General features: G+C 54.8%; 1 protein-coding gene across 2 annotated transcripts; it reads left to right on the top strand.

Moving 5' to 3' along the window:
- Positions 1–25,277, top strand: LDLRAP1 (low density lipoprotein receptor adaptor protein 1). Of its 2 annotated transcripts, none has more exons than XM_054499813.2 (9): positions 1–233; positions 10,310–10,452; positions 11,250–11,362; positions 13,496–13,610; positions 19,041–19,113; positions 19,460–19,543; positions 20,048–20,178; positions 21,563–21,597; positions 23,235–25,277. In XM_054499813.2, exons 1-9 carry the CDS (start codon positions 146–148, stop codon positions 23,377–23,379), a joined length of 927 nt encoding a protein of 308 aa, XP_054355788.1. In that variant the 5' UTR covers positions 1–145; the 3' UTR covers positions 23,380–25,277. The 2 variants fall into 2 exon arrangements, with proteins under 2 accessions (XP_054355788.1, XP_063514393.1); XM_063658323.1 differs by lacking the exon at positions 1–233 and adding an exon at positions 303–2,283.
- The last annotated feature ends 1,001 nt before the right edge of the window (positions 25,278–26,278 follow it).

Genomic DNA, 26,278 nt, shown 5'->3' with positions numbered 1-26,278 from the left:
CCCCGTCGGACGCCGCGGCGGAGCTCGCGCTGGGAGGGGAGGAGCGCGCAGCCCGCGCGCCGCAGGGCCGGGCGGAAAGTTTTTCCTGACGGAGTTTTGGCGGCGGCGGCGGCGGCGGCAGCGGCGGCGGCGGCCGGAGCGGGCCATGGACGCGCTCAAGTCCGCGGGGCGAGCGCTGATCCGGAGCCCCAGCTTGGCCAAGCAGAGCTGGGGGGGCGGTGGCCGGCACCGCAGTGAGTGTGCGCGCGTCAGCCGGGCCGGGCCGGGCCGGGATCGGGCAGAGGCGCGCGGGGCCTCCGCGGGCGCCCGGAGTGCAGCCAAGTTGGGCAGAGGCGGGGCCTGACCGGCGCTCCGGTCCCGGCGTGGCCCTTTCCCGGCCCTGCGGGGCAGGGGGTCGGCCGGGGTCAAGTTGTGCACCTACTCCCCGGCCGCTCGATGCCGCTGCGAGGAGGGGCAGCGCTGAGGAAGGAGCCCGAGCTCGGGGTCCTCAGGTGCAGCCGGCATGGGGTGGGGTGCAGGTTGGGAGGAGAGGCCCCCGCCACCCGCGGCACCACCCGCCCTGCTGTCCTGGCCAGCTAGGGGGAGGCAGGCGCTCGTCGTCGGTGCCTAGGGGAGGAGGAGAGGGCGCAGGGGCTTGGGAAGACGCCCCCGTCCCGCACCCCTGCGCCCCAGCCAGCAGCTGCGGCGGGCAGGAGCCCACTGGCCCGTTCTCCCGCCCCCTGCCCGACCCACCGGGCCAACTTTTGACTCCGGGTGCTCAAACACGCACCCAGGTGTGAGCCCGGGGTCGCAGGTACGTACTTGAAATTGGGAGAGAGGTCCCGCCTGGGTGCCTCGGGAGAGCCCCACATCAGGCGATCTAGACCCTTACGTCCCTTCCTCTAGCCAGGTCCAGGTGGCCAGCCTGGCGTCCCGACTATTTTTGAAACCTGTTTTCTCTCGCACCTTTCCCCTCGGGCTTCCAGAGTCCCTTGGGTGCCCAGGCAAACGGCAGACTCGCCGCCACCTCTCCCTGGGGCGTCTGGGAGGCTGGGAGGGGCCTCCCCCCCTTTCTCTCCCCCTGTCTCTGGTTACGCTCAGGGAACTTGTCACCTGGCACCTTCCCCTGAAGCCAGAAGACCGAGCCCAGCGCAGGTCTCGTTGTTTGGGAGGGAGAAGAGAGTGGCTTGCCTGGGGTCACACAGACCTTCCTGCCGGTTTTGGAGCCAGAGCCCAGGACTGCTGTACACTCCCACCTCCCTGCCACCCACTTCGGGCCACAGCCTCTCCCCTCATCAGGAAACAACTGACAGTACAACACCCCCTCATCGCCTTACAGGGCTCTGCCAGGGGAGCCCAAGCTCCCTGGTCCAAGGAGTGCCAGCGTGTCTGGGCCTAGAGGGCCCGCCTTGCTCCTCCTCTGGCCCCACTCTGTTGTTCAGCTGTGGCCGCCTCCCAGCTGAGACTGGCATTGGCATTGGGAATGTGGGGTGGTGCCTGCTGGTGGGGGGTGGGGTCAGAGACCCATTAGGGCTGGGCCACTAGGCCAGGGGATGTACTGTGTATCACACTGATTGCATCCCAAAATAGACCCTTTAAAAACTGGCAAGATTTGACCAGGACTACTGAGAATGGCCATCTGTTCCAGTGGGAGAATCCTGCGGTTTTCTCCAGGAATGAGGGAGGGAGGGTGGTGGGGCAGCCCCCAGGGAAGTGGTTTTGAAGGAAGGGGGGCTGGCAAGGGAAGGGAGGCTAGAAAGAAACATCTCTGAATCTGGGGACGTGGAAGAGGTAGCCGCTTTGGATGGTGGAAGAGAATTTCTCTTGCCATCTTCAATCTTGGGCAAGTCACTTGTCCTTTCTGATCCTCGGTTTCCTCATCTGCAACATGGGGATAAAAACTCTTACCTGGCAGAAGTATCAAGGAGATTAGTGGTAATAATGCTGCCTCCTAACTGGTGTCTTTCTTCTCCCCTGCTCCTCTTCCCGCTGCCTATCCTTGGGACGCCGCCAGCATGATTAGTACTGTGGTGAGATGGGTTTTGGGGGCCCAGAGCCTGTCTGCACCTTTGGAGGAAAGGAGAGGAGCATCTCTCCCCCTCCTCCAGGCCCCGGTAAGCCCAGAGTGCTGTCCTGGAGCCTCTGGACTTGAAGGAGGGCAGGCCGAGCCCCACCTGTCCCTCGTGATGAAGTCTCAATTTCCTCACCTGTAAATTGCAAGTAACAGTAGTACCTGCCTCCAACTGTTTGTGGGGATCAAGTGGAATTGCGTTTGCCTGGCATAGAGGAAGAGTTTGGTAAATGGTAACTACTGCTTTTGTAACTGTTTTACAACGTGTTTTTGCTTCCATTTTCTCATTGACCCCTGTGAGGTGACAGAGCAGGCCCATTTTAGAGACAAAGGAACTGAGACTGTGAGCATTGGAGTCGTTGGCCCCAGACACAGAGCATCTAAGAGGCAGAGCTCCACATTCCTAGCGCAGGGGTCCTTACCAGTGTGCTTGGTGAACTCTGCCATGGAAGGAGCTGGGAGCAGGCCCCACCCACCCCAGGTTGGGCTGGCAGCCTCTGACAGCAGTGGCCACAGGTTAGAGCAGGGGCCATGGGGTATGTGGGGGTGGGGGTGCTAGGGTCACCTTGCTCAGGGTTGTGACCCAGCCTGGCCTTGGACCTGGTCCCTGTGGTTGAGTTTTGAGGCCAAGCTGAAGCCAGTGGAGTTAAAGTTAGACTCGAACCCTGCTCTCAGTTGTGACCTGCTCCTCCCCCTCAAGGTCCTCACTAGGATTAGCATGAGCATTGCTTATTTGTGGAGAAAGAAGCCCAGAGAAGGGCAGTACCTTGCCTGAGGTCACACAGCAAAGCCAGCACCCCAGGCTTCTTTCCACCCAGCTTCATGCCTGCAGTGGATTCCTGGTTGTCCTGACCTTGAAAGAGGGCTCTCCTCCTCTCCCACACATGGCTTTTCCCATCCCCTGGGGAGACATCAATATTTTATCTCAGTCCCTGGCCAGGCATTTTCCTTCCAGCTGCCTGGAAGAGGGGCTCACCTTGGCCCCTCAGCACTCTTTCCAGAGGTACTGGGATCATTCAGGCCCTCTGGTTCGTTTGTGGGTTGTGCTTACCCAGAGAGAAGGGGTGAAGAAATAGGAGGTACAGGTTCCAGTAAAGCTAGTTCATGCTGGAAGGCAAGGGAGGGAGGATCTAATCGTATTTATAATATTTATAATAAAGGATATTGCAAATGAATGTGGCCCAACACAAATTCATAAACTTTCTTATGGGTTTTTTTGTGATTTTTTTTTTTTTTTTAAGTTCATCAGCTATCATTAGTATTAGTATATTTTATGTGTGGCCCAAGACAATTCTTCCAGTGTGGCCCAGGGAAGCCAAAAGATTGGACATCTCTGGCTTACAGTCTGGGCACCACAACAAGGGTGTAGATCAGTGGTGTGGTTGTGGACATTGGTAGCAGGACAAATAAAAATAAAGCAGGGTGAGGAAATGATGGGACAGCTTTGTAAGATAGGATGGTGTCTTCATTTGGGTTCTTCTAGAGACAAGGATTGGAGTGCAAGTCATTTATTTGGGACAAGATGGCAGGAAATATTGTTAGGACAAGTGAGAAGGGAGGGGAGTCTACAAAGTGGACATTATAAAGCAAATTACCGGCAGGGCGCGGTGACTTATGCCTGTAATCCCAGCACTTTGGGAGACCAAGGTGGGCAGATCACCTGAGGTCAGGAGTTCGAGACCAGCCTGGCCAACATGATGAAACCCCATCTCTACTTAAAATACAAAAATTAGCTGGGTGGGGTGGTGCAGGCCTGTAATCCCAGCTACTTGGGAGGCTGAGGCAGGAGAATCCCTTGAACTTGGGAGGCAGAGGTTGCAGTGAGCCGGGATCACGCCACTGCACTCCAGCCTGGGGGACACAGTGAGACTTTGTCTCAAATAGTAAATAAATAAATAAAGCAAATTACCACCAGGGACTCCTGGAGCTTAACCCTGCTGTGGAAACTGTGGGAGGCAGTGTGGAACGTGCTCTTCAGAGGCGTTCCACTGGAGGGGCAGTTCCCAGAAGCCCGGTGGAGAGGACTGCTGGGGTCGGGAGATCTTCATTCCCCAGTCTGCGCCAGCCTCAGCATCTCCAGCAGGCAGAGTGGCAGGTACTGGCAGTCAGCACAACATGGAAATGGTGTGCAGGGGGGATAAGGGCGGCCACTGACAGCACCAGGGAAGGTCCCTCTGAGAAGGTGACTCGGTACACACCGGTGAATCCCAGGAGGGAGGATTCTGGGAAGAGTGTTTCAGCCAGAGGGAACAGCAAGTGCAGGGAATGTTGAACTGGAGGCTAGGACTCTGCTTCTCACGGGTCTGGGGGCTGTGTGAGGGGCATGTGGCTTGAAGGAGTCAGAGGTCACCCACTGCCCACTGAGGGTCAGATACTCTTTTTGAGCAGCCCTGCAGGGCTCTGCCTGACCCCAGCAAGGGGCTTGGGCTGCAGGAGGCAGGTATTGACTGAAGTCCCAGTGCTGTCAATTATGAGCCACGGTCAAACTCCTCTGAGCTTCTTTATCTGTGAAATGGGAACACTGATCTATCCTGGACTCTTCTCTCAATATGAGAATGGTCATGGACATGTTAAATCTCTTTGCATTTGACCAGTGGTAATGACAGTAGCTCACACTTGTGATACTTGGTATGTACCAGATAAGGTTCTAAGCTCACCTCAGGTGTGAACTCACTTCATCCTCAAGACAACCCCATGGATGGATACTCTTTTTTTTTTTTTTTTTTTTAAGAGGGAGTCTCCTTCTGTTGCCCAGGCTGGAGTCAGCAGCGGGATCTTGGCTCAGTGCAACCTCCACCTCTTTGGTTTAAGTGATTCTCCTGCCTTAGCCTCCCAAGTAGCTGGGATTACAGGCGCCGGCTACCACGCGCAGCTAATTTTTTTGTATTTTTAGTAGAGACGGTGTTTCACCATGTTGGCCAGGCTGTTCTGAACTCCTGACCTCAAGTGATCCACCTGCTTCGGCCACCCAGAGTGCTAGGATTACAGACATGAGCCACCACGCCTGGCTGAGGTGGATACTTCTATTGTCCCTGTTGTTTATTTATTTATTTGAGACAAGGTCTCACTCTATTGCCCAGGCTGGAATGCAGCGATGTGATCATAGCTTACTGCAGCCTCGACCTCCTGGGCTCAAGGGATCCTCCTGGGTAGCTAGAACTACAGGTGCACACTGCCACGCCAAGCTAATTATTTTTTGTAGAGACGAGGTCTTACCATGCTGTCCACTGGTCTTGAACTCCTGGACTCAAGCAATCCTTCCTTCTCAGCCTCCTAGCACACTGGAATTACAGGCATGAGCCACTGTGCCTGTCTTGTCCCTATTTTAAAGTTAGGACACTGAGATCCAGGGAGGTTCAGTGACTATGAACTCCATAGCCCATAGCATATTTTTCTCTTACTGTGTAAGTAGGTACTTAGGAAATGGTAGCTGCTGCAATTTGTCATTTTAAAAATTATTTTCTTTTGATAACAATCTCAACAGCTTTGACTTCTGAAATTTTCCTAGTACTTTTCACATCCAGAAACTTCTGGTGACACTCCTGAGGGGCTGAACCCATTTGTCAGATAGAATTACAGCCCAGAGAAGCAGCTACACTCCAGGTCAGGGCAGAGCTTGAGCCCCCTTCTGAGATGTTGTCACTCTGGCCTCTGAGGCCATCTCCCCACCAAGCTGGGGGAGACTGGAGGCCAGAGCCCTGGTCGGAGGCTCCCCTGGCCCCTGGGTTTGGCTGCAGCTCTGATGTTGCAGACACACCAGCCAGGCTGGGTCTCTGGGAGCAGCAGAAGGGGCACAAGGGCATTCAGCCCAGCTCTGACTCCTGGGTGGTTGGGGGGGCCTTAACGAGGAAAGAACACGTGTTCACAGCTATAATTTAGACCAGGCATATGGTCTGTCCCCAGCTAACTCCAGCAGCAGGTCATCTGTAAAATTGCAACGTTAAAATAGCGCAGTCATTACCCACTACAGGGCCAAAAATAACTAGGACCGGAACAGGGCTGTGCACTCAGGCCTGTATTTGCCCAGGGGCCTCTGGGAGCACCTCCTGAAGCCATGGGCTCCTCCCGGGAATAAGGCCTCCGGCTGTGGCTGGTGAGCAGGGCGGGTGTGGCCCTGAGCCCTACCAATGGGCCTTCACTGAGAGCTCCCAGGTGCCGGTTTCTGTGGGGAGAGTGTGGGCATGAGGGGCCTTACACTCTAGTGAAGAGATGAGTTGTGCACAGACCACAGGAGGGAAGCAGCTTCCTAGAGAGAAAGGAGCATCTCAGTGGGGCCTGAGAACATGGGGTACAAGGGAGAAACAGGACCAGACTGGACGGGCACATTGGGCAGGCGTACACCTCCATGCCAGGTCCTGGGGAAGCAGACATGAATGGCAGGTTCTTTAAAGGGAAGAGACGTGTAGGCAGTGCTTGGCAGTGGATGGTGTGGCTGCAGGAGGAAGAAGAGATTTACACTCAAGAAGGGCACCAACAGCCCGCCCACAGGAGGGATGAGGCCCTACTGGAAGGTGTACTGAACACCTGCGATGGGCCTGCCTCTCTGCTAAATTCTATAAACTTATCCAAGGGTCACAACAGCCCCCAGGAGTCAGAGCTGCTGTTTCCTCCATTTTAAAGATGAAAAAACTGAGGTTCAGGGAAGGTAATGAGCTCACTCAAGATGACTCAGACGTGAAGCATCGGAGCTGATACCTTAGGATTAAGGCCTTGCTGTTAACCACAGGGCTATATTGCCTCAAAGGAGGCTTCCTGGAAGAGGCTGGATGTGTGGGGTTTGATCAAGTGAAGAAAGGGCATTTAGGATAGAGGGAACTACTTGAGCAAAGGCACAGGAGTTAGTCAGTAAATGTTACATTATTAGGAATAAGCTCTGCATGGTTGGAGCTTCTTGGGGTAGGGGGTATGTAGGGATATTGTGGGAGAAGAGACGGGGAAACTTAAAATTCCCTCACAGTCACTGGTCATTGTGGGGATTGTCTATAGTGGACTGGATGGAGTGAGGAGAGTCCCTCTGACTTGCCATGTGACCTTGCACAGGTCCCATCCCTGTCTGGGCTTCAGTTGTATCATCAAGTGAGGGGCTTGAGCTGAGGGCCTAAGGCTGATGAGTGGCAACCAGTCTGAAAGGACGTGGTTAGAGGAGGGGAAGGGTCAGGCCAGGGAAGGAGGAATGCAGAAAAATGCCGAACATTTCAGGGGTCAGGGAGGACTAGGGAATGTTTTGACAGCAAAGAGATCACCAGTGACCTTGGCAGGCTTTGGTCCTTTGGAATGGAGGGAGCGGAAGTGACTTTGGAAAGGGGCCAGGAAAGGGCTGAAGCAGAGGAAATGGGAGAATGGGGACATGAAAATGGAGGCTGGAGAGGCAGAGTGGAGAATGTTTGCCAGGGGTAGGAATGCATAATGGGATGTTCAAACCTTGATCAATTAGTATTGCTTGCCTGGGGCCTTGTGCTGAGAAAGGCTCAGAGGGAAGTAGAGCTGCAATCGATTATCAATGTCTGCCAAGGGCACGAGTCATAGGCACAGTAGCACTTCTCTCCATTGCTGTCCTTGCTTAGATGGGTCTCAGGTTGAAAATGGTGGCCTGGGTATCCTAGCCTGCAGAGAGGAAGCCTTAGGTATTAGGAATACCTAATTCCAGGTGAGAAGAAATGCCTCCGCCTCCAAAAACCTGATCTTTTGCTAGAATTAAGGTAGTTTGCTGCATGATAAAGTAGTATGGTCTCATGGTCAGGAGCTTGGGCTTTAGAGTCAGTCCTTTGAGTCTCAGTTTCCTCTCTGTAAAATGGGAATGAAAGAATGCCTGCTTGCAAGGTGGCTGTGAGTGTTAGAGGTGATGGTAATAGCTACAGCTTTATTATCATTGCATCTTTGTTATATGAAAGCGCTGTTTTTCCCTGATGATGGTGCTGTTATTCTGAACTTGAGAGCAGGGTCTGTGTCTGAGTTGCTCCAGGGCCCCATCACTCAACCCAGGACTGGGGACACCTCAGGGACTTTCACATTCTTTTGGAGGATCAAATGGAATAGGCTTGTGGTTGATGGGACGGAGGATAAGGTCATGTTGGGCTTTGGGGTCATCTCAGTGGGGGCCTGGCCTCATGTTGGGGTGGAGGCCCAGGGATGAGGGCTAGGGCTGGAGGGTCAGTGGGCCTGGGGCCAGGGCTGGGGATGGGATGGGGTTGTCCTCGTCATTTCTTCCTTGAGCAAGTATGGAGCACTACCTGCATGCCAGGGTCTAGATGACAGTCAGTAGGTCCCTGCTCACCTGATCTCAAGTCATGAGGGGAACTGGGTACATCTGTAAGTTCCTGTATAACCCTCCCCAGCCCTGACACCCGCACCCTCTTTCAGATGAAGAAATGGCCTCAGAGAGGGACAGTGGCTTGCTCAAGGCAAATCCAGAGAAATGTGGGTGGACAAGGCTCCTTCTGGCTGTGGAGAGGGGGACCAGAGCCCCTGGAGGCCCAGGGCTCTAGGACAGGGCTGAGAGGGGCAGCAGGGATCCAGACTGGGTAGGGGACCTGGTGATGCCACCTGGACCCAGACTTTTGCTCTTGACAGAGCCGGAACTCCAGAGCCAAGCTGAGCCTTGTAAGTAGGGGCCCACATCCCTGCCAGAGCCTCAACTGCCCTGGAACTAGCGATACCCAAACTTTCTTCCTGTGGCTTTTCAATCGGAGCTAGTGAGGAAGGCCTCAGGAGGAGGTAGGGAGGGCCCAGGACATCTCCCAGCCCCTCCCTGGGGGATGGTCTAGGGAAGCTGGCCCTGGCTACCTCTCGTGGCTCCTGGAAGCTGATTCCTGGCTGGATCCTGCTCTGTCCTTAACAAGATTGTGTGTGAGGCTGAAGAGCAGTTTTCTTTCTCATCTATAAAATGGTGCAGTCGTAACAAACACCTCCTACAAGCACAGCATCCGTGAGGGTTTCCTCTCTGTAAATGGGACAGAGAGGTAGGGGACGGGAAGGGGCTCTGGCAGGTGGAAGTGTGGGGTGTACATTCATCTTTGTTCATCTTCTCCTTCCAAGGAGCCGGGGATGGTCAGAAACCGTCAGTGCAGCCTGCTTTTGCCCTCATGCCCATTTGCCTCCACAGGGCTCTCACCTACGTGGTGGGGCGCTCTTTCCATGTGTCCCTCCTGGTCCATTTGCCCACCCAGTGAGGCAGGCTCATCCCCTTATTTCCTGACATTTGTGTGGTTGGTGCTTTTAGAGGACTCTCCTTGTGGACCCTGCTCTGCGCCATTGCCACAGCCCAGAGAGGGGGGAATGTTAGTCCCAAAGAGGAGAGGGGACTTCCCTAGGACCATCCAGGGGGTGGGAAGCAGAGCGGGTCTCGAACCTTCTCAGATTTGGGAAATCACCTTCTCCTCTCCCCACCCACCCTTACCCTTCCCTGCTCTCCCTGGGCTACTGTCTCCCGCCCAGCTTCCCGCATGCCCCTGTTGGTCTCTACCCATGCGCACAGGGAGGAAAGCAGTGCAGGCTGGGGCCATGGGAACCACTCAGGATTGAAGTCCGACTCATTGTATGTGGCCTTCGTCTCATGACTTTGCCTCCCTGAGCCTCAGTCTGCTAATCTGTAGAATCACTATCTCACAGGATTGCACGAAGGATTCAGTAAGAAATGGTATGATTTTTCCTCAGCAAGTGGTAGCATTGAAGTAAAGAGGGCTCTGGGCTTGAAAATAGGGCTCGAAACTTGGCTCTTGCACCTCCTGGCCCTCTGGACTTGGTTATGTGATTGAGCTTCCATGGCCTCCGTGTCTTTGTCTGTCAATGGGTTTGATAAAAGCGTTGACCTCTAGGTTCTTAGGAGGATTAATGAGAACATTTTATGTAAAGCTGCTTACATGGAGCCTTGGTATGTGCCGGAAAGCTTTAGCCCTTTATTAAAAGTGACAGCAGGCCCAGCGCGGTGGCTCACGCCTGTAATCCCAGCACTTTGGGAGGCTGAGGCGGGCAGATCACTTGTGGTCAGGAGTTCGAGACCAGCTACTCGGGAGGCAGAGGCAGGAGAATCACTTGAACCTGGGGGGCGGAGGTTGCAGTGAGCTGAGCTCGCACCACTGCACTCTAGCCTGAGTGACAGAGTGAAACTCAGTCTCAAAAAAAAAAAAAAGAGGGCAGTAGTGGTGGGGGAGACCCCCATCCCCCTTGCTGGAGTTTCCTAGGAAAGAAGGCTGGTGAGAGCTGTTGCTGGTGGTGGGCCCTGAGCCGCAGGGTCTGAGGGCCTACCCTGTGCTACCTCAGAGCTGCCTGAGAACTGGACGGACACGCGGGAGACGCTGCTGGAGGGGATGTTGTTCAGCCTCAAGTACCTGGGCATGACGCTGGTGGAGCAGCCCAAGGGCGAGGAGCTGTCGGCCGCCGCCATCAAGAGGATCGTGGCTACGGTGAGCACCCCAGTCAGGAAGGGTGGGGGAACGAGGGACCAAGGACCAGCTTCTTCCCAGGGTGCCCTTGTCCCAGCTTGTTACTCCAGTTGGGTGTGTCTGAGCCTGGCCCTGCCCTTGTTTCTCCTTCCATCCAGCTTTTGGGCCTTGGCAGAGGGGAACCATTGGACTTGCAAGGTCACCGTCAGTGGCTTCCCTCCAGCCATTATGGCCTCTTCCAGCCTCCCCACCCCCAGCTCAGGCTCCCTACCAATGCATTGGTGACTTATCAGCACCAGGAAGGGTGGGGAGGTTGCTTTCCCTTGACTACCTGCCCAATGGCCTGAGAGACAGCATAGCCCATCAGAGAGCAGATTGCCCCCTCCCTAGCTTTGAGCAAGGGTGGGCCTTTTAAATCCACTTCCCTTGGTGGCCTCAGACCCCTCAGCTCAGTGGACAGAGCAGAGTACTCAGGAGTCATCCTGCTGGGTTGTGCTAGCTCATTCAGTGCCGAGTCTGCAGGCCCTCCTAGCTGTGTGTCCTTGGGCAAGTCCCTTAGCCTCTGAGTCCATCTCTTTCTGGGGAGAGGGAGGATGACTCGAGGTCCACGGTGCCTGACGGAAAGCTGGTGCTCAGCAGATGCTGCTCCTGTTTCTATTGCAAGAAGGTGCTGGCTGAGTGGTCTTCCCCACGCCGCTGCCAGTCACCTGAGCTGAGATGGGCCCCGTGTCTGGGGCTTAGGAACAGTGAGGTGTAGGCCATGAGGGTGAGTCTCAAGTGAGGCTGGCAGACTCTTCTGACTCCTGTCTGCTCCCAAGGCTAAGGCCAGTGGGAAGAAGCTGCAGAAGGTGACTCTGAAGGTGTCGCCACGGGGAATTATCCTGACAGACAACCTCACCAACCAGCTCATTGAGAACGTGTCCATATACAGGTATGCTCAGCATGGGGTTGGCCCATCCACTCTGCCACTTGGGGCAGTGGGTGGAGTATCCCATCTGAATCCAGGCTCTACCACTTCCTACCTGGGCGACATTGGAGCCTCAGTTTCCTCGTCTGTAAAATGGGGGTGGGAACAGATCCTGCTGCACAGCGCTGTTAGGAAGCGCGGAGTGCACGGCACCTGGCTCACGATGAGCATTTGGTTCAGTGGCAGCTGCTGCTGTCATCATCACCAGTTGCAGAAGACAGCTGAGCCCACCCGTGCCCCGCCCCCCTACTCCCCACCAGCATACCGCTGAGTCGGGCTTGGAGCAGAGAACTGCAGAGTCACTGCCTTTGCCTTCTGTTATGAATGCAGCAGCTCAGCTCCGGGTATCTGGCCAGACATTCCAGGGAGGCCTCAGCCAAGGTCTGAGGTCAGAGTGTAGATGGTCTCTCTAGTGGGTCGTCTGGTCAGCCCTTAGAGCCTCAGGCTATCCCCACCTCTCTCGGCTGGTCAGTTGTAGTTTTTCAGAACTGGAAGGGACAGCTCAGGTCCATTTTACAGATGGAGAAGCTGAGGCCCAGAGAGGGAATTGCCTAAGGCTGCACAGTGAGGTAGTAGCTGAACTGGAACTAGGATACCCGGGCCGGAGCCCTGTCCAGCAGGCTCCCGTCTGCCTGGCATCCCTCCACCCTCTTGCTTTGTCTCTAAGCAGATGGCTCAGCCCGTTGGTGCACAGGCCAGTAGTAGGGTCAATAGATGTGTGTTGTGGGGGTCCGGCTGATGTCTTCCTCTCACCGGCCTGATCATACCTGCCTTCCTTTAGTCAACAGTTTCAGATACCTATTCTGCCAACGTCTGTGCCAGATGAGGACTCCAATCCTGCTCATGCCCTCAAGGAGCTTCCACTCTAGTTGGGTATAGTCAGGAGGAAACAGGAGATACAGCATAGTGTTTTCCAAGAAGGCAAGGAGGAGGTCTGCCTGGGGAAATCCGGGAAGGCCTCCCAGGGGAGGCGGCACCTTACTGGGGCTTGAAGAATAATAGGATCTAGTTTGTTGTTACCAAGGACCCAGTAACATTTAGAGCAGGAAGCTGGACCCCCTGGGATGGAGAAGAGGTAGGCAGGGACCTGACGCTCTGCCCATCAGGGTGTCGATGCCTGTGATTGAAGCTGGGGCCATATGGTTGAGGGGTGAGTCTATGGCGCTCCTGTCCCACCTCTGGGCTGCCGGCCCCTCCCCGATTGAGACTCTGAGGCTGACTGGAGGCAACGAGGAGGGACCAGACAAGTGAGGGAGGGTGGGAGGCTGAGGGCTCGGGTGGCCCCCAGGTTACGGGTGCGACTGGGGGCAGAGAGGGTGCTCCATGCAGAGGGAGTTGCTGTGTGTCTCCTCCCGGGCCCGCTGGGGCTCCTTGTTGGGTCCTCGTCACACACACACCCCACCCCTACTCCCAGCTCTTCACCCCTGGCCACAGCTCCAGAACTTGCAAGTGGTCCCAGTCACCCTGAGAGAGACGGACCTGAATCTCACCAGACCTCTGGACAGGGGCGTGGATCGGAGGGCAGGTGGGGTAGGGGGGGCCAGGTGAGGGGCATCGGTGAGCAGGGGAGTGTCCTGCTTTCTGCTTCCCCTTCTGGCCAGTTGGCACATAGCCTTAAGGGGCAGCACGGCAGTCATGGCCTCTGGAGTCCTACAAGTGAGTTCAGGTCTGGGCTCAGGTCTTTAGCCTCAGTTTACTTCATCTGAAAAATGTGGATAGTGATAGAACCCGTCTCAGAGGGTAGCTTTGAGAATTACATGAGGTGAGATCTAGAAAGCTCTTGGCACATTGCCTGGTATGTGGTAAGGGTTCAGCTATTACTGTTTTGGGGTGCGGCTCAGTGTGGGATGGGAGGGAGAGGGGGAAGTGCCCTGCTTCCAGTCTTTACCCCATTCCTTCCTTCCTGCCTGGCCTGGGCCCCTCCTGCACAGATGGCCTAGGTACCCAGCCTGGAGGCCAAGGCTGGATTCCCAGAGTCTGCCTGATGGAGTGAGAATAGCAGGTTCCCTGCAACTCAGGGGAGCTGCCCTGCAGGGCATCCCACATGTGCTCAGGCCCCTGTGCCAGGTCTGGTGATACTTCCTCCTTGCCTTTCAGGATCTCCTATTGCACAGCAGACAAGATGCACGACAAGGTGTTTGCATATATCGCCCAGAGCCAGCACAACCAGAGCCTCGAGTGCCACGCCTTCCTCTGCACCAAGCGGAAGATGGTCAGCGGGGAGGGCTGGGGCTGGGACAGGGTCCAGTGGCCTTGGCAGCCCTGCTGTGGGTGGGGGGCTATCTGGTGTGGGAGGCAGGACCCAAAGGTGACCATTACTTAAGAAGAGGGTGAAATCTCTGGGAACCCCAAGTGGGTGCCAAGAGCTAAGGGGTATAGTGGTGGGGCTGCAGGTAGGCAGATGACCTGCCAGTCAGCCTCGTGTGGGCAGTGGCTAGCCCATGTCCCCAGTGCGTGTCTGGGCCCGTTCTCTCTGTAACGTGATTTGCTGGGTTGAGATTGTTTTGGATCTCCTGTCTTTAATATGGTCTAGGGATGCAGGGCCTTCTGGGGATTGGTCCTCGGAAATGGGAAATCAGGGAGGCCTAGGGTGGAAGGCAAAGGCGAGAGCCGTCAGAGAACCGGGCTTGCTGTGACCGGAATGTGGAGGGCAATGGCTGTTTCTTGGTGCCTCCTGTGTGTCCATTCCAGCTGTGACCAGAGTGTGGAGGACAGTGACCGTCTCTCGGTGCCTCCTGTGTGTGCATTCCAGTGCTAGGCTTCCAGGTCTTCCCTCGTTTAATCCTCACGGCTCTGCAAGGTGGCGACTGTTACTCTCTCCATTTTTTTTTCTTTTTTTTTTATATTTTTAATGAGGAAACAGACTCCCAGAGGCCAGCTGTCTTGCTGTCAGGGTTACAGTGCCACGTTTCTTCCCCTCCCTGTGTGACGGGGGAGTTCAGAGCTCCTTGTCTCATTTCCAGGACACCCCCTGACCACATCTTAGCTGGGATGAGTGGGAACCTTGGTGGTCACTGGGGATTCGTCCTGAATTTGGGGGCAAGGAGTGGAGTGGGTCAACCTTTGGCATTGCAGCTTTTGTTTCTGAGACCCCCCCAGGATCTGAGCATCCTCCCTATAAGGTGTTTCCTGACATCCATTGATGTAGCATTGACACCTGTTAACCTCTGTTGACAGCTCAGAGCCCCAGTCCCCATGCCCTATAGCCCTTGGAACCTAGGAGACAAGATCCCCTTCCCTCCCCTGTCATCAAAGGACATGTCAGGTACATCACAGTCTTTGTGGTCCCCAGGCTTCCTGCTGCCCATCAGGGCACACTTTAGATACTGTGGAAGTTGTAACAAATGATTGCAAATTTAGTGGCTTAACACAAATGTATTCTTTTATGGAGAAGAAAAATGTATTCTGTGACAGAAGTAGATCAGGAGTCTAAACTAGGTTGGCAGGATTGTGTTTTTTTCTGGAGGTTCTAGGGAAGAATCCATTTCCTTACCTTTTCTACCTCCCAGAGACTGATCACCTGCATTTCCGGGTTCGTGGGCCTGTCCTCATCTTCCGAGCCAGCAATGTAGCATCTTCCGGTCTCCTGATTTCATCGTCACATTGCTGCTTTTAGCTCTGACTCTCCTACCCCGCTCAGCACTCCTTCTGATGACATTTGGACACTGAGTAATCTGGGATAATCTCCATCGCCACATCCTTAACTCGCATCTGTAAAGCCCGTTTGCTGTGTAAGGCAGCATCCACGGGTCTCAGGGATTGGGATGTGGACATCTTGGGGGCGGACACACGATTCAGCCCACCACAGGTGTCATGGAAGAGGCACTGTAGGAGGAGACAGTCCAGCGGTCTAATCCTGGCTGATTTGCTGTGTTACCTTGGAGAAGATCCTGCCCGTCTCTGGGGTGCTTGCCTATCAGCAGAATGAGAAGGTTGCCTCAGTGACCTCCAGGGTTGTTCTGAAAGGCCCTAGGTTCTTTTGAACACCTTGTTTCTTTCCTGCAGACTCAGTGTCGCTGGCCACTTGCCTCATGAGGTCCCAGGGCTCCAAGTTGCTGTGGCATCTCCTGTGAGTTCCCACAGATGTGACTCGTGGCTTTGTCTTTTAGGAGGCCACACAGACTTAAAAATACAGCTCCTTATGTCCCCATTGTTCATCTCTTCCTCCCCGCTGACCAGGGCAGGCCCTGGGCAGGGACAGCTGGCCCTGGGTGGGAGGGGCCTTTGACGGTGCAGAGGCTTCCTCTGGGATGAGGGGTCTGGGAGTAAGAGAGAGGTGCAGGCCCAGCTCTTACAAGGGAGACCTGGCCTGTGGTCAGAGAACTTCACACAGACTTGAGCGAAATCAGCCTACCCTCAGGCCATGAGGTCAATTAGAGGAAAACAGAGCCAGGCCACTGCTCAGCCACTGACTGCAGAGCCCTGACCAGGCAGCAAGAAGGGCCCCTGCCAGACACCCAAACTCTTCATCTTTCTTAGTGTGTTCTTCTCGGGTTGGATTGATGGCTGGAGTGGTTTATCTATCTCCCTACCCTTTGCTTCCTGGCCTCCCTGCTTCAGGGGCCCTGCAGAGCCCTCTCCAAGACAGCCCAGCCCAGCATGGTGTAAATACATCACCTGCTACCTCAAGGTCTTAGCCCAGCCCAAGCTGACAGTGTGTTGATGGCCTCAACATGTTGGAAATCCTAGATTCTTGGGCTAAGTGGAAGTGTTCTTGGGGGAGGCAGGAGATGGAATAGCTGCATCAGCCTCCGCACCTGCTGTCAGCTCCGCCACAGAGGTTTGGCACCGTCTGTCCTGGCCTGAGCCATGGAGAAAACATCCAAGGCAGTAGAGAACAGCCCAGCTTCAGTACCTGGAACCCAGGGGGGCTTAGTTCTGGGGTGGTAGTAAATCTCACTAACTTCCCTGAAGTTAGAGTCAGTGAGATTTCCCTGAGACACCTTGAATGGGGCTTTGAAGGCTGAGGAGCCAGGAGGAGTTTGCCAGGCCGAGAGAAAGGGGTGGGGTGGTGGGTGGGGAGTGCACACCAGCATGGGATTAACACACGTGCAAGCGCAGAGGGGCGAAGTGAAATGGTTCCCCTGGGGTGGGTGGTGAGGCAGCTTCCGTTTGCAGCGGGCCTTGAATCAGGATGTTGAGGGACTTGAATCGGGATGGCAATAGCCTTGAATCAGGATGTTGAGGGCCTTGAATCAGGATGTTGAGGGCCTTGAATCGGGATGTTGAGGGCCTTGAATCGGGATGTTGACAAAACGTCACTCATTGTGGCTGGGGGCCTCCACATCCCTACTCTTCCTGGCTGGGCTGCCGGAATGAGTTCATGACCCATTCAGGTTGGGGGAGAAGGGCTCCTTTCTATATCACCCACCAGTCAGTTCAACTCTGGGGCAGCACAGCCACTCCAGGTCTCCCCTCCCTGGTGCTGCTGGGCACAGCCAGCATAGGGTTCCTCCAGGGAATCCCTTCCATCTGCCCAACCGGGAGGCCTCTGGGCTCCGAAGTGAAGGTGTCGTGCAGGTGCTGGGCCTGGGCTGATGGTAAGCAAAGTGCTACCCCCATTTCCACCCAGGTAGCGCAGGGCCAGGCTGCTCCCTCCCCCATGACCATTGGCATCTTGGAGTGATCCTTGTGCAAGGTTTATGCTTCTGGGGCAGCAGGGCTGTTGGGGGGCATGTGGTTGTCTTGGTCTGAGTTTCTGGCCGCTTTTGAGCCATGAGCAGCCTGGTTCCTGGGAACAAGGAATGTGAAAAACTGGGCAAGGTAGCATCCAGTCAGGATAATAAGGCAGACCTGAAGGCCAGAGGCAGTCAGGAGGGGCGGGCATCCCGCCTGGGCAGGCCTGAGCAGTCCCTCCACCTAATGCTGGTCCTCGGATTCCTGCAGCCACCCCAGGAAGCAGGGCCCACCCCACTCCCAGTCCCTGCCCAGCCTGGGCTTGCAGCCACCTGCACACATCCACCTCTTGGGTTGTATTCAGTTTAACTTACAGCTTGGGACTTCAGGACAAAAGGGTAGGAATGTATGCAAATGAACAAGCAGATTTATGCAACTACAGTCTAAGCTTGTGTCTCCGGATTTCCAGCAGGCTTAAATAACGGCGTTTTCATATCCCTGCCACATTGGGTGACCAGCCCTTGCTTGGGTGGATAGTGATCTGACTTGGGCTGGTAATTAGCCCATATTTTTAGTTCATGGGCAATTCTCAATGGTAACTGGGTCTATTAAACTTGATTCAGATATGACAGCTTAAATTGTAAACAGCTGCGAAGAGTTTCATACTTAATTACCATATTTAAGTTTTGCCATAAAGTGCCTGTACTTCCATCAAAAATGTAAATGTTGGAGACATTCAAATGAGGTTTTATACTTTTGTGAAGTTTAATTGGCACGGATCAGTCAGTTTGTTTAGGAATTTTAAATATTTTTTTAAAAGGAGTTTTAAAGGCAGTGGCCACAGGTCCATTTCTCAATTAAATTGAGTTGTCCGGGGGAGGGCAGGGAGCGGGGCTGAGGCTGGTGAGGCCTGAACTTGTAGACTTGAAAGAGGCTGGTGCTTTCTTCTCTCAGCCAGGGCTTCAGAAGGAAGCTAGATGTTTCCGGCTATAGCTACGAACTCTGAGACTTCCACTCCCAGAAGCTGAGCTGATTAACCCTGGACTGGAATGGCTGAGAGAGGAAGGTGTTGAGATGAATATGGGCTGGGGATAGGTCCTGGCTGGAATGAGGCCTGCACCTCAGATGAATGTAATTCACCCAGCATTGTTGCCACCCCTGGAAGGCTTTGGCCCACTCCGGAGGGAAGGGGTGTTCAGATTGATTCTTGCCTTTAGGGTGCACACAGCTGGGGGAAACACAGACAGGGGAGCCAGTGACACTTTCACATGCCTGGTGCCAGAGGGAGGTGGGTGGGGCTAGAGGAGTCTGGGACCGGTGATAGGAGAGAGGTGGTGACATCTGAGTTGGGTTTGGAGGGGTGGGGGGGAGTTCCCCTGGGGTGAAGGGCCGAGGTGTGGCCCTTCCTTACAGGTGGGTTATAGCACTGACCGGTTTTGGTCCCCGGGCCTTCATTGACATCTTGCTCCTATCAGGAAATTGACAAACCTTCTACTCTCTTTGTGGGATCCAGTTATAGTCCCAACTGGAACCTAACTTTCACCTCTCTGGCTGTGGCTCATTTGGGGCAATGGCTGGGCCATTCCAATTCTGGCTTTTCTGTTCTCCAATTCCAAGGGCTAAGTCCACAGGTAATTAGGGAGGGCTTCTTGGAGGAAGTAAGCCTCACAGTTCATTGAATTTAGGGAAGCCCAAAGGGGAAGGAAAAGACATGGAGAAGAACAGCCTTTGCAGGCAGAGGCCCTAGAGTGAGGGTGAGAACTGTGGTGGGGCCACAGATGGTAAAGATGGGGCCCCTACTGCCTCTGTGAGGCTGTGGCCTGATGACACCCCAGGCTGCTTTGGAGACCTGGGAAGGGCCAGGACCCTGCTCTGCCCAGCAGGCATTCCAGATCCTGGGATGGAGCTGCAGAAACTGCAGGGAGGGAGCCAGGGGGCCTGGCCTGGAGTCCCCAGCCCTCCAGTGCAGACTTGCTCTGCCCTGGCTGACACTGCACCCCTCCCCATCCCCACTTCCTGTTTTCAGGCTCAGGCTGTTACCCTCACCGTAGCCCAGGCATTCAAAGTCGCCTTTGAGTTTTGGCAGGTGTCCAAGGAAGGTGAGACTTTGCATCTACACTGTGGGTGTGGTGGGAGGTGGGGAGACACATAAAGGCCCTGGGGTCAGACCTGGACCGACTTCCTGCCTCATCACCCACCTGACTTGTGACTGTGAGCAGGTCCCTTCACCACTCGGAGTCTCCCATCTGAAAAATGGGAACAGCCGTCTCCCTCCCCAAGGGTGCTCGTGAGGATTAACTGACATCCAAAAGGTTTCTTTCGTCCCGGCTGGAAACCTGAAACTGCCCCTTGAGATTAGCCACGGCTAATCACCCCTGCCCGGTGATTGCTGGGGACGGAGTGCTGGGGTCTGAGGCTCCAACATGTTGTGCCTTGGTCCTGCAGAGAAAGAGAAGAGGGACAAAGCCAGCCAAGAGGGAGGGGACGTCCTGGGGGCCTGCCGAGACTGCACCCCCTCCTTGAAGAGCTGTGAGTCCTGACGGGGAAGGGGGATTGGCCATGCAGTGTTGGGGTTGCGCTTCATCCAGGGGGTCCCGCTCCTGCCTGGGCTGGGACAGCCTGTTGGTTTTTCACTTTTGTTTTGTTAAATAAATAATACACGTTCATTACAGATCAATTAGAAAATGTAGATAAGGGGAAGAAATAACTCATTTTAGTACATTTTCTTCTAGGTGTGTCCCTATGCAAATATATAAATGTGTCTATCTTTCTATATACTTAACATACTATTGTGTGGTCGCTTAAGAAAACTTAACTATTGTGAATACAAAAGTTTCAGTCTAAGCCATTAGTCAGGTTCTCACTCTGTGGGCAGCTGCGCATCTGCCGTGGGGAGGTGCCCAGGCCGGGCTCTGCTGGGAGGCCTGGGCAAGGCCACATCAGAGGGGAGGGTCAGGGCCAGGACAGCCCAGGGAGGGGGCCCGGAAGGAAGAGGCTGATCTCCCACTGACAACCTGACCGGATCCCTCACAGTGGTCGCCACTGGGAACCTGCTGGACTTAGAGGAGACGGCTAAGGCCCCGCTGTCCACGGTCAGCGCCAACACCACCAACATGGACGAGGTGCCACGGCCGCAAGCCTTGAGTGGCAGCAGTGTTGTCTGGGTGAGTGGTTGTGCGCCCAGCAGATCGGTGATCCTCAGCCTGACCTCTGGGTGAGCCTGGGGCTGCTCCAGGGACCAGGCCCTGGGACCCGTGACTTGTGGGCCTCTGGGAGAACCAGACCCAGCCCGGTAGTGCCCAGGCCCAGGAGAGGGGATGAACAATGTCCCTTTTGAACCTGAGGCTGCGTCCCCAACAGGCTTGGCTCCCAGCACAGCTGTCTCCTCACAATGCTTGGCCTCTTGGCCTGAGCGTCCACACGGCTCTGCCCACCACAAGACCAGCCAAAGGCGCCCTTGTTCTTGGTGTGGCAGAGCTCACTCCTGACACCCCTCCCCCTCAGCTGCCTGAATGAGGACCCAGAGACTTGGGCAGTCACCAGCTTGGTCCCTGACTCCCTCAGGGACTCAGGGCAAGCCCCCTGACCTCTCTGTCTCAGCTTTTGCATCTCAGTGAGGGTGATGACCTCTGCCAACAGAATCTCCCCGAGGAACCTGAAATTTAATTTTAATTTTTCATTTGGAAATAATTTCAGACTGTGTTAGAAAAGTAGTACAAAGAATTCCTGTTCACCCTTCATCCAGATTCCCCAGTTGTTAACATCTTGCATGACCACATTACACTGGTCAGAATCAGGAAACAAACACGATACTGTGCTGTTATATAATCTATAGAACTTACACATTTCTCCAGGTGCCCCTTCAGTGTCCTGTTTCTGGCCCAGGATCCATTGCAGAATCACATGTTAACTTGTCGTCTCTTTAATTTTTAAAAATCTGGGTACTGGGGGCTCCCCTGGTGTCCCTCGAGCCTGTTCTCTGCTGTTCAGGAACCACCCTTGCCACTTGCCCATCCTCACCAGGAGGCCATGGAGGGACCTCACCTGTCGCTTTTCTACTGAGGCTGTGGGACTCCTGGCATCAGTTATCCCTCATGAGCTTGGAATTTTGGCTTGGCTTTTGGAAGTAAATGAAGGCAAGAAAACTTCCTTCCCCACCCTCTACCTTGTGGAATTTGAAAGCCATAGAAGTCATCAGGTCTAACGCCCTCTTCTTATTGAAGGAAAAGCTGAGTTTCAAAGAGGAGCAGTGACTTGCCCAAGGTCTCATGGGCAGGTAGCATGGAGCAGGGCACTGAACCCACCTGGGTCTCCAGACACCCTGGGACATGCCCTTTCTCCTCTCCCACGTCTCCAGCTTTGGGTCCTTGGGCTGAGATGCTGGCGATGCAACCAGGCAGGAGGTCTGCCTGAGGCCGTGCCTCCAGGCACCCATCCTGAGCTTGTGTCCTGAGTCCCTGTAGCTTACCCAGGGGCTGGGACAAGCCCCGGCTGTGAGCATGGGCTCCCCCAAACATAGTTCTTATCTCCTGCTTTGTTTTCCCCAAGGAGCTGGATGATGGCCTGGATGAAGCGTTTTCGAGGTAACGTGAGCTTCCTGTGCTGGGCAGGGGGCCTGGCGTGCGTGGGCTGGCCCTGCCGCCCTTTCCCCTGGGGACCTTTTCCCTGATTAAGAACACGAGCCACTCGGACCCCCTCCAGAGCAACAGTCCCATCCCTCCACTCAAATGCTTCCAGGGGCAGGGAGCTCACTGGGGAGGAAATCCCTTCCAGCGTTGTCCAGAGCTGTTAGAAAGTTCTTACTGTTGAGTCAAAAACTATTCCTGGTGGCTGCTCTGCCGCAGTCTGAGCTGAGCGAAACACACTGCAGCTCAAGTTGATTTCCTCCGACTGGCGTGGCCCTCAAAAATGGGCTTTTTTTTTTTTTTACAGGCTTTGCTCCCTCTACAGGTCTGTGTTTATGAACAGGGGAAGGGAGAAAGTGCTTAATGAAGCTCGTGAAGTGTTCCATAGCAGGGAAGGTCAGGCACAGTGAGGAGGTGTTTTGGTATAGCCTTTGGTGGCATTTCCCCGTTTTCCCAGGGGCCATCCTTGTGGCCCCCTGCAGCTTGGGGACATGCCACTGAGAAGGCTGTGGCTGAGGAGAGGCCTGGGCAGGTCAGGGTTCTGAGCCCTGGGTCCCCGACTGTCAGGCCTCCCTTTCTCCCTTGAGACCCTCAGCAGCCTCCTACAGCCCTCCCACATCAGGGGCTTTGTTTGGGGTTGGAGTCAGTGATTTTTGGTCCAGCGGGTGGGGACAGTCAGGGTCTTTGCCCTCCTGCCTCCTCCTTCCTCTTCCTTGCCTCCTTCTTGCCAGGGACTGGTGGAAACCCCTTGGTCCAGCCTGGGGCGAGGGCAACAGCGACACCTTCCCTGCCTCACTGGCTGACTACATCCGCCCTCTGAAGAAAATCTTTTGTTTGCTTTTTCCACATTATTTTGAGCATCATGTGCCCTTTATTAACAATTTTGAAAATCAGCAAAGCATTAAACAGAAAGTAACACCATCCCGTAATCGCACAGCCCAGAGTTTTGGGCTTAATTCATGCTAATCCTATACATATACATTATTTTGCATTGATCAGCTCATCGTATTTGCATTTTGGGATCCTGATTTTTCACTTAACAGCGATGTGTTGCAAGCATTGCTCCAGGCTGTTAAAAGTTCCTCGTAAACACCTTTTCCATTAACTGCCTAACATTCTCTTAAGGGAAGCGGCTATAATTTACTTGACTCTCCCCTATTCTTTTGGACATGTAGGTTGTCTCCGTTTGTAAATTTATTTTTCAAACAGCATGGTGTTGACACAGTTATAGCCAAAGAATCTTCCGTGTTCCCTCCCACAGCTTGTTCCCTACCCCACCCCCACCCGCCCTGCTCCCTTTACCAGCGCTGCCCCTTCTCCTCTTTCCTGGGCATGTCCTGACTGAGCTGGGGCACAGAGTGGGTGCTCTGGCCTCTCCCGGGGGTGGGTGCCCCGCTGGCTGCCCCTGACTTTTCTGAGCTGTTTGACTCTCAAGGGGAGGTGCTTTGATCTGAGGCTTCTCCACCTCCCCTGCACCTGGGGCTTCTTTCTTGGACCATGTGCCCTGCTGTTCCCCACTGGTGCCCCCTCACATCTGACCCTGGGGCGCGCCAGCCCTCGCCCAGGCTCTCGGCTCACACAGCTCTGCCTTCCAGGCTTGCCCAGTCTCGGACGAACCCTCAGGTCCTGGACACTGGCCTGACAGCCCGGGACATGCATTACGCCCAGTGCCTCTCGCCTGTCGACTGGGACAAGCCTGACAGCAGCGGCACAGAGCAAGATGACCTCTTCAGCTTCTGAGGGCCCGGGGCCAGCCGGACACAAGCGGCCCTGACACGTGACGGACCAAAGCCACCTGCTGCGGGGGAGCCGGTTCCGGTACCCACCCGCCACCTCTCCCAGCCCTCAGCACTGTCAGCCTGAAGATCAGAGCTGCAGCCAGTCAGGCAGGGGAGAGATTTTTTTTTTAAGCCCTGCTCTTTCTCTGAGAAGCAAAAGATGCCTTGAATATTTATTCAGTGACTTCTGGCTTATGCTTGGAAGCCAGTCTGCATCAGGCACGTCTCCTGCTGCATGACATGTGCAGTGCTGTAATCGGCTCCCGCTTGCTCTCCTGGAGCAAGCTCTCTGCCCTGGCTGTGGGTATCAGGACTGTGACCAAAGCATTTCTAGTCCCTTCTCTCTTTCTAAGGACCCAAATTTCCCTGGGGGCATCCTGCTTCCTGACAGCTGTTGGATTTCAGTGATTTTTTCCCCTCACCCCCCAGCACAGGAGAGCACCCACAGCCTCAGAAGGGGAATGTGTCCTCCTGCTCTGCTTCCTCAGGGCCCAGCAGGCGGGGTTTGAGCCCTGGACCCCAGGCTCTTAGAGACTAAGGGGCAGCTCCTGACCAAAGACGATACAGCTTGGCACTTTAAAGCATTAACAGCAGGTGTGACCCTGAGGGCTCCTCCATGGTGCTGCATTGAATCCAACTTTCCTTCTGTCCTTCCTCCAGGAGAAGGGGCCCAAGGTCCCCGTGGATGGTCTCCACCTGTGCTTGGAACCAGTGTAATTGGCTGCTCCCTGCTCCCAGGGACTGACACGGAGATCATCTGTGTGATCGCCCTCCGTCGGGCCCCTCCCTGCCTTCTCCCCTCCATGAAAGGCTGTGCTCTTCCTCTGGTTTCTGTGTGTCCGTTTGAGTGTCTGCGCCCCACCTCCCCATACTTCCTGGGATGGTGTGTGAAACCTGACACCTAGATTTACTTGGAAATATTCTCTGACCACTTTACAGATGAGGAAACTGAGGCCTCAAGCCCGGAGGGGTAGAGTGAAGAGTAGAACCCAGGTCTGATGCCAAAGCTGCTTTCTTCTCTGCCTCCTCCTCACGCAACTCACACCTCCTTTTCTTCTAGCTTTGTTGTCCTCCCAGGAACCAAAAAACCCCAGCTATTTTCTGACCAAAATGTGTTTCATAACAAACCATCTGGTGCCTTTCCATACAGAACTGGCAGGAGCCTCGTGTCCTGCTAGCTGTCTCTCTTGTTGATTTCCGTGAAAATGCAAGGTTTGAAGTCTGCTCATTCCGAGGGTGAAACAAAATCCAACCCTGTCAGAATCACGCTGTTCTCTTTGCTGACACTGTGACCCTGGGTCGGGACATACCAGCAGCAATCTGTCTTTAGAATCTCTTTCCTTCCTCCCCTTTTGCCCCCGTGGGGCTCCTGGCATCCTGAAAGCCAGCAAAGCCTCCAGCATCTTTTCCATCCTGAGGTGCCTCCCAGTGGCCTGGCTTGTCGGAGCAAGTTTCATCAGCCCTAGGGAAAACACGGCCCTCCTGGGAACCTCCTTACCTGGAGTAACCGGACACCTTAGACGGAGGTGCCTGAGGGTGGGGTGGGATTTGTAGGGTCATTATCAGAACATGAGGATAACTTCCTTGCCCCGGCTCTGTAGCCACCTCCTTGGCACCGGCCTCTGTATTTGTCATAAGGCGGCATGGGCGAGGCCTGACACAGGCCAGCCTTGGCACGAGGGGGCCAGGGGTTCTGAGAAGCGCTGCCCTGTGAGGGCCACGCTGGCCTTCGTCTCCATCTCTGGCTAACGGGCTGTCCGTGTGCCTCCTGTGTGTCTGCAGACAAGTCTTGCTGTGCTTTATTTGTGAAACTTTAATGAGGAAAAAACAAATAATAAATGTTCTCATTTTGAAACGCAAGCAGCGCTCATCAGGTGGAGTAGACCGGCGGCAGCATCCGGCGGCTCTTGCCCTTTGGGGGTGGCAGCAGCAGTAGTGACCACAGGCAGGGTGGGGCCGCGTGCCCAGGCAGCACTGAGTGGGGGTGATGGTCTTAGGTTCCTGGGGTTGAAGGCCCAGTGGGGCCCCCTTTTCACCCAGCAGCTGGGTGTGTGTGTGTGATGAGGTCACCTCTGGATGACTCACGGAGGCCACACCAGGGATCCGGTGCATCGGCTGAAGCATCTGAGAGCCTGGGCGGGGGACCATGGCCAGGGGCTGTGAATCCCCTGCAGTGTGCATGAGGTTGTGTATATGTCCACGTGGGCGTTTTCCCCAGAGGGGATGTCCATTTCCATCACGTTTTGGACCTCAACACTTTATCATTCTACAGACTTGCTCCGGGCTGAACGTGGACTGGGCCTGGGTCTCAGTACTGGGGACAGGGGTCCAGGTGTGGCCCAGACGAACTCAGGATGTGTGGTTTCGGTGTGTTGGGGGATGGTGGGAAGTATTTCAGTGTCTTGGGAGACTCAGGGTCTAGCCCTAGCTCTGCCACTTGGAGGCTGTGACACTTGATCAGTCACCTCTGGAGCCTTGATTTTCCCATCTGTGAAAATGGTGCAATGACCTCCCCGCTTTTTACCACCCTGGGTTTTGTGTGACTCAGCAGTGACCATCATCCCATTGTTGGTAGAACACTTGGGCATTCAGGTTATCTCAGAACCAAAGGCAACTGGAACTCAATATGTTTAAAAATGGTAAAGTAAAATTGTTAGCAACCATTGTTAACTGAGCTCTTACTATGTGCCAAGGGTTGTGCTAAGCTCTGCACCATATTGGGACGGTTGTGCTGAGCCCAGATGGCAGATGGCATTAGCTCCCGTTACTGCTGAGGACACTGGGCTGGGAGAGGAAGGCAGTTGTGCTTCAAGTGCTGGGCAGGGCCACAGCTGAGCCGCTAACCTGTGTGGCCCTTACTC

This window comes from Pongo pygmaeus, chromosome 1 (assembly GCF_028885625.2).
Source record: "Pongo pygmaeus isolate AG05252 chromosome 1, NHGRI_mPonPyg2-v2.0_pri, whole genome shotgun sequence".
Classification (NCBI taxonomy): domain Eukaryota; kingdom Metazoa; phylum Chordata; class Mammalia; order Primates; family Hominidae; genus Pongo; species Pongo pygmaeus.
Note: the sequence above shows the minus strand (reverse complement) of the source record. Positions and strands in the feature narration are given on the sequence as shown.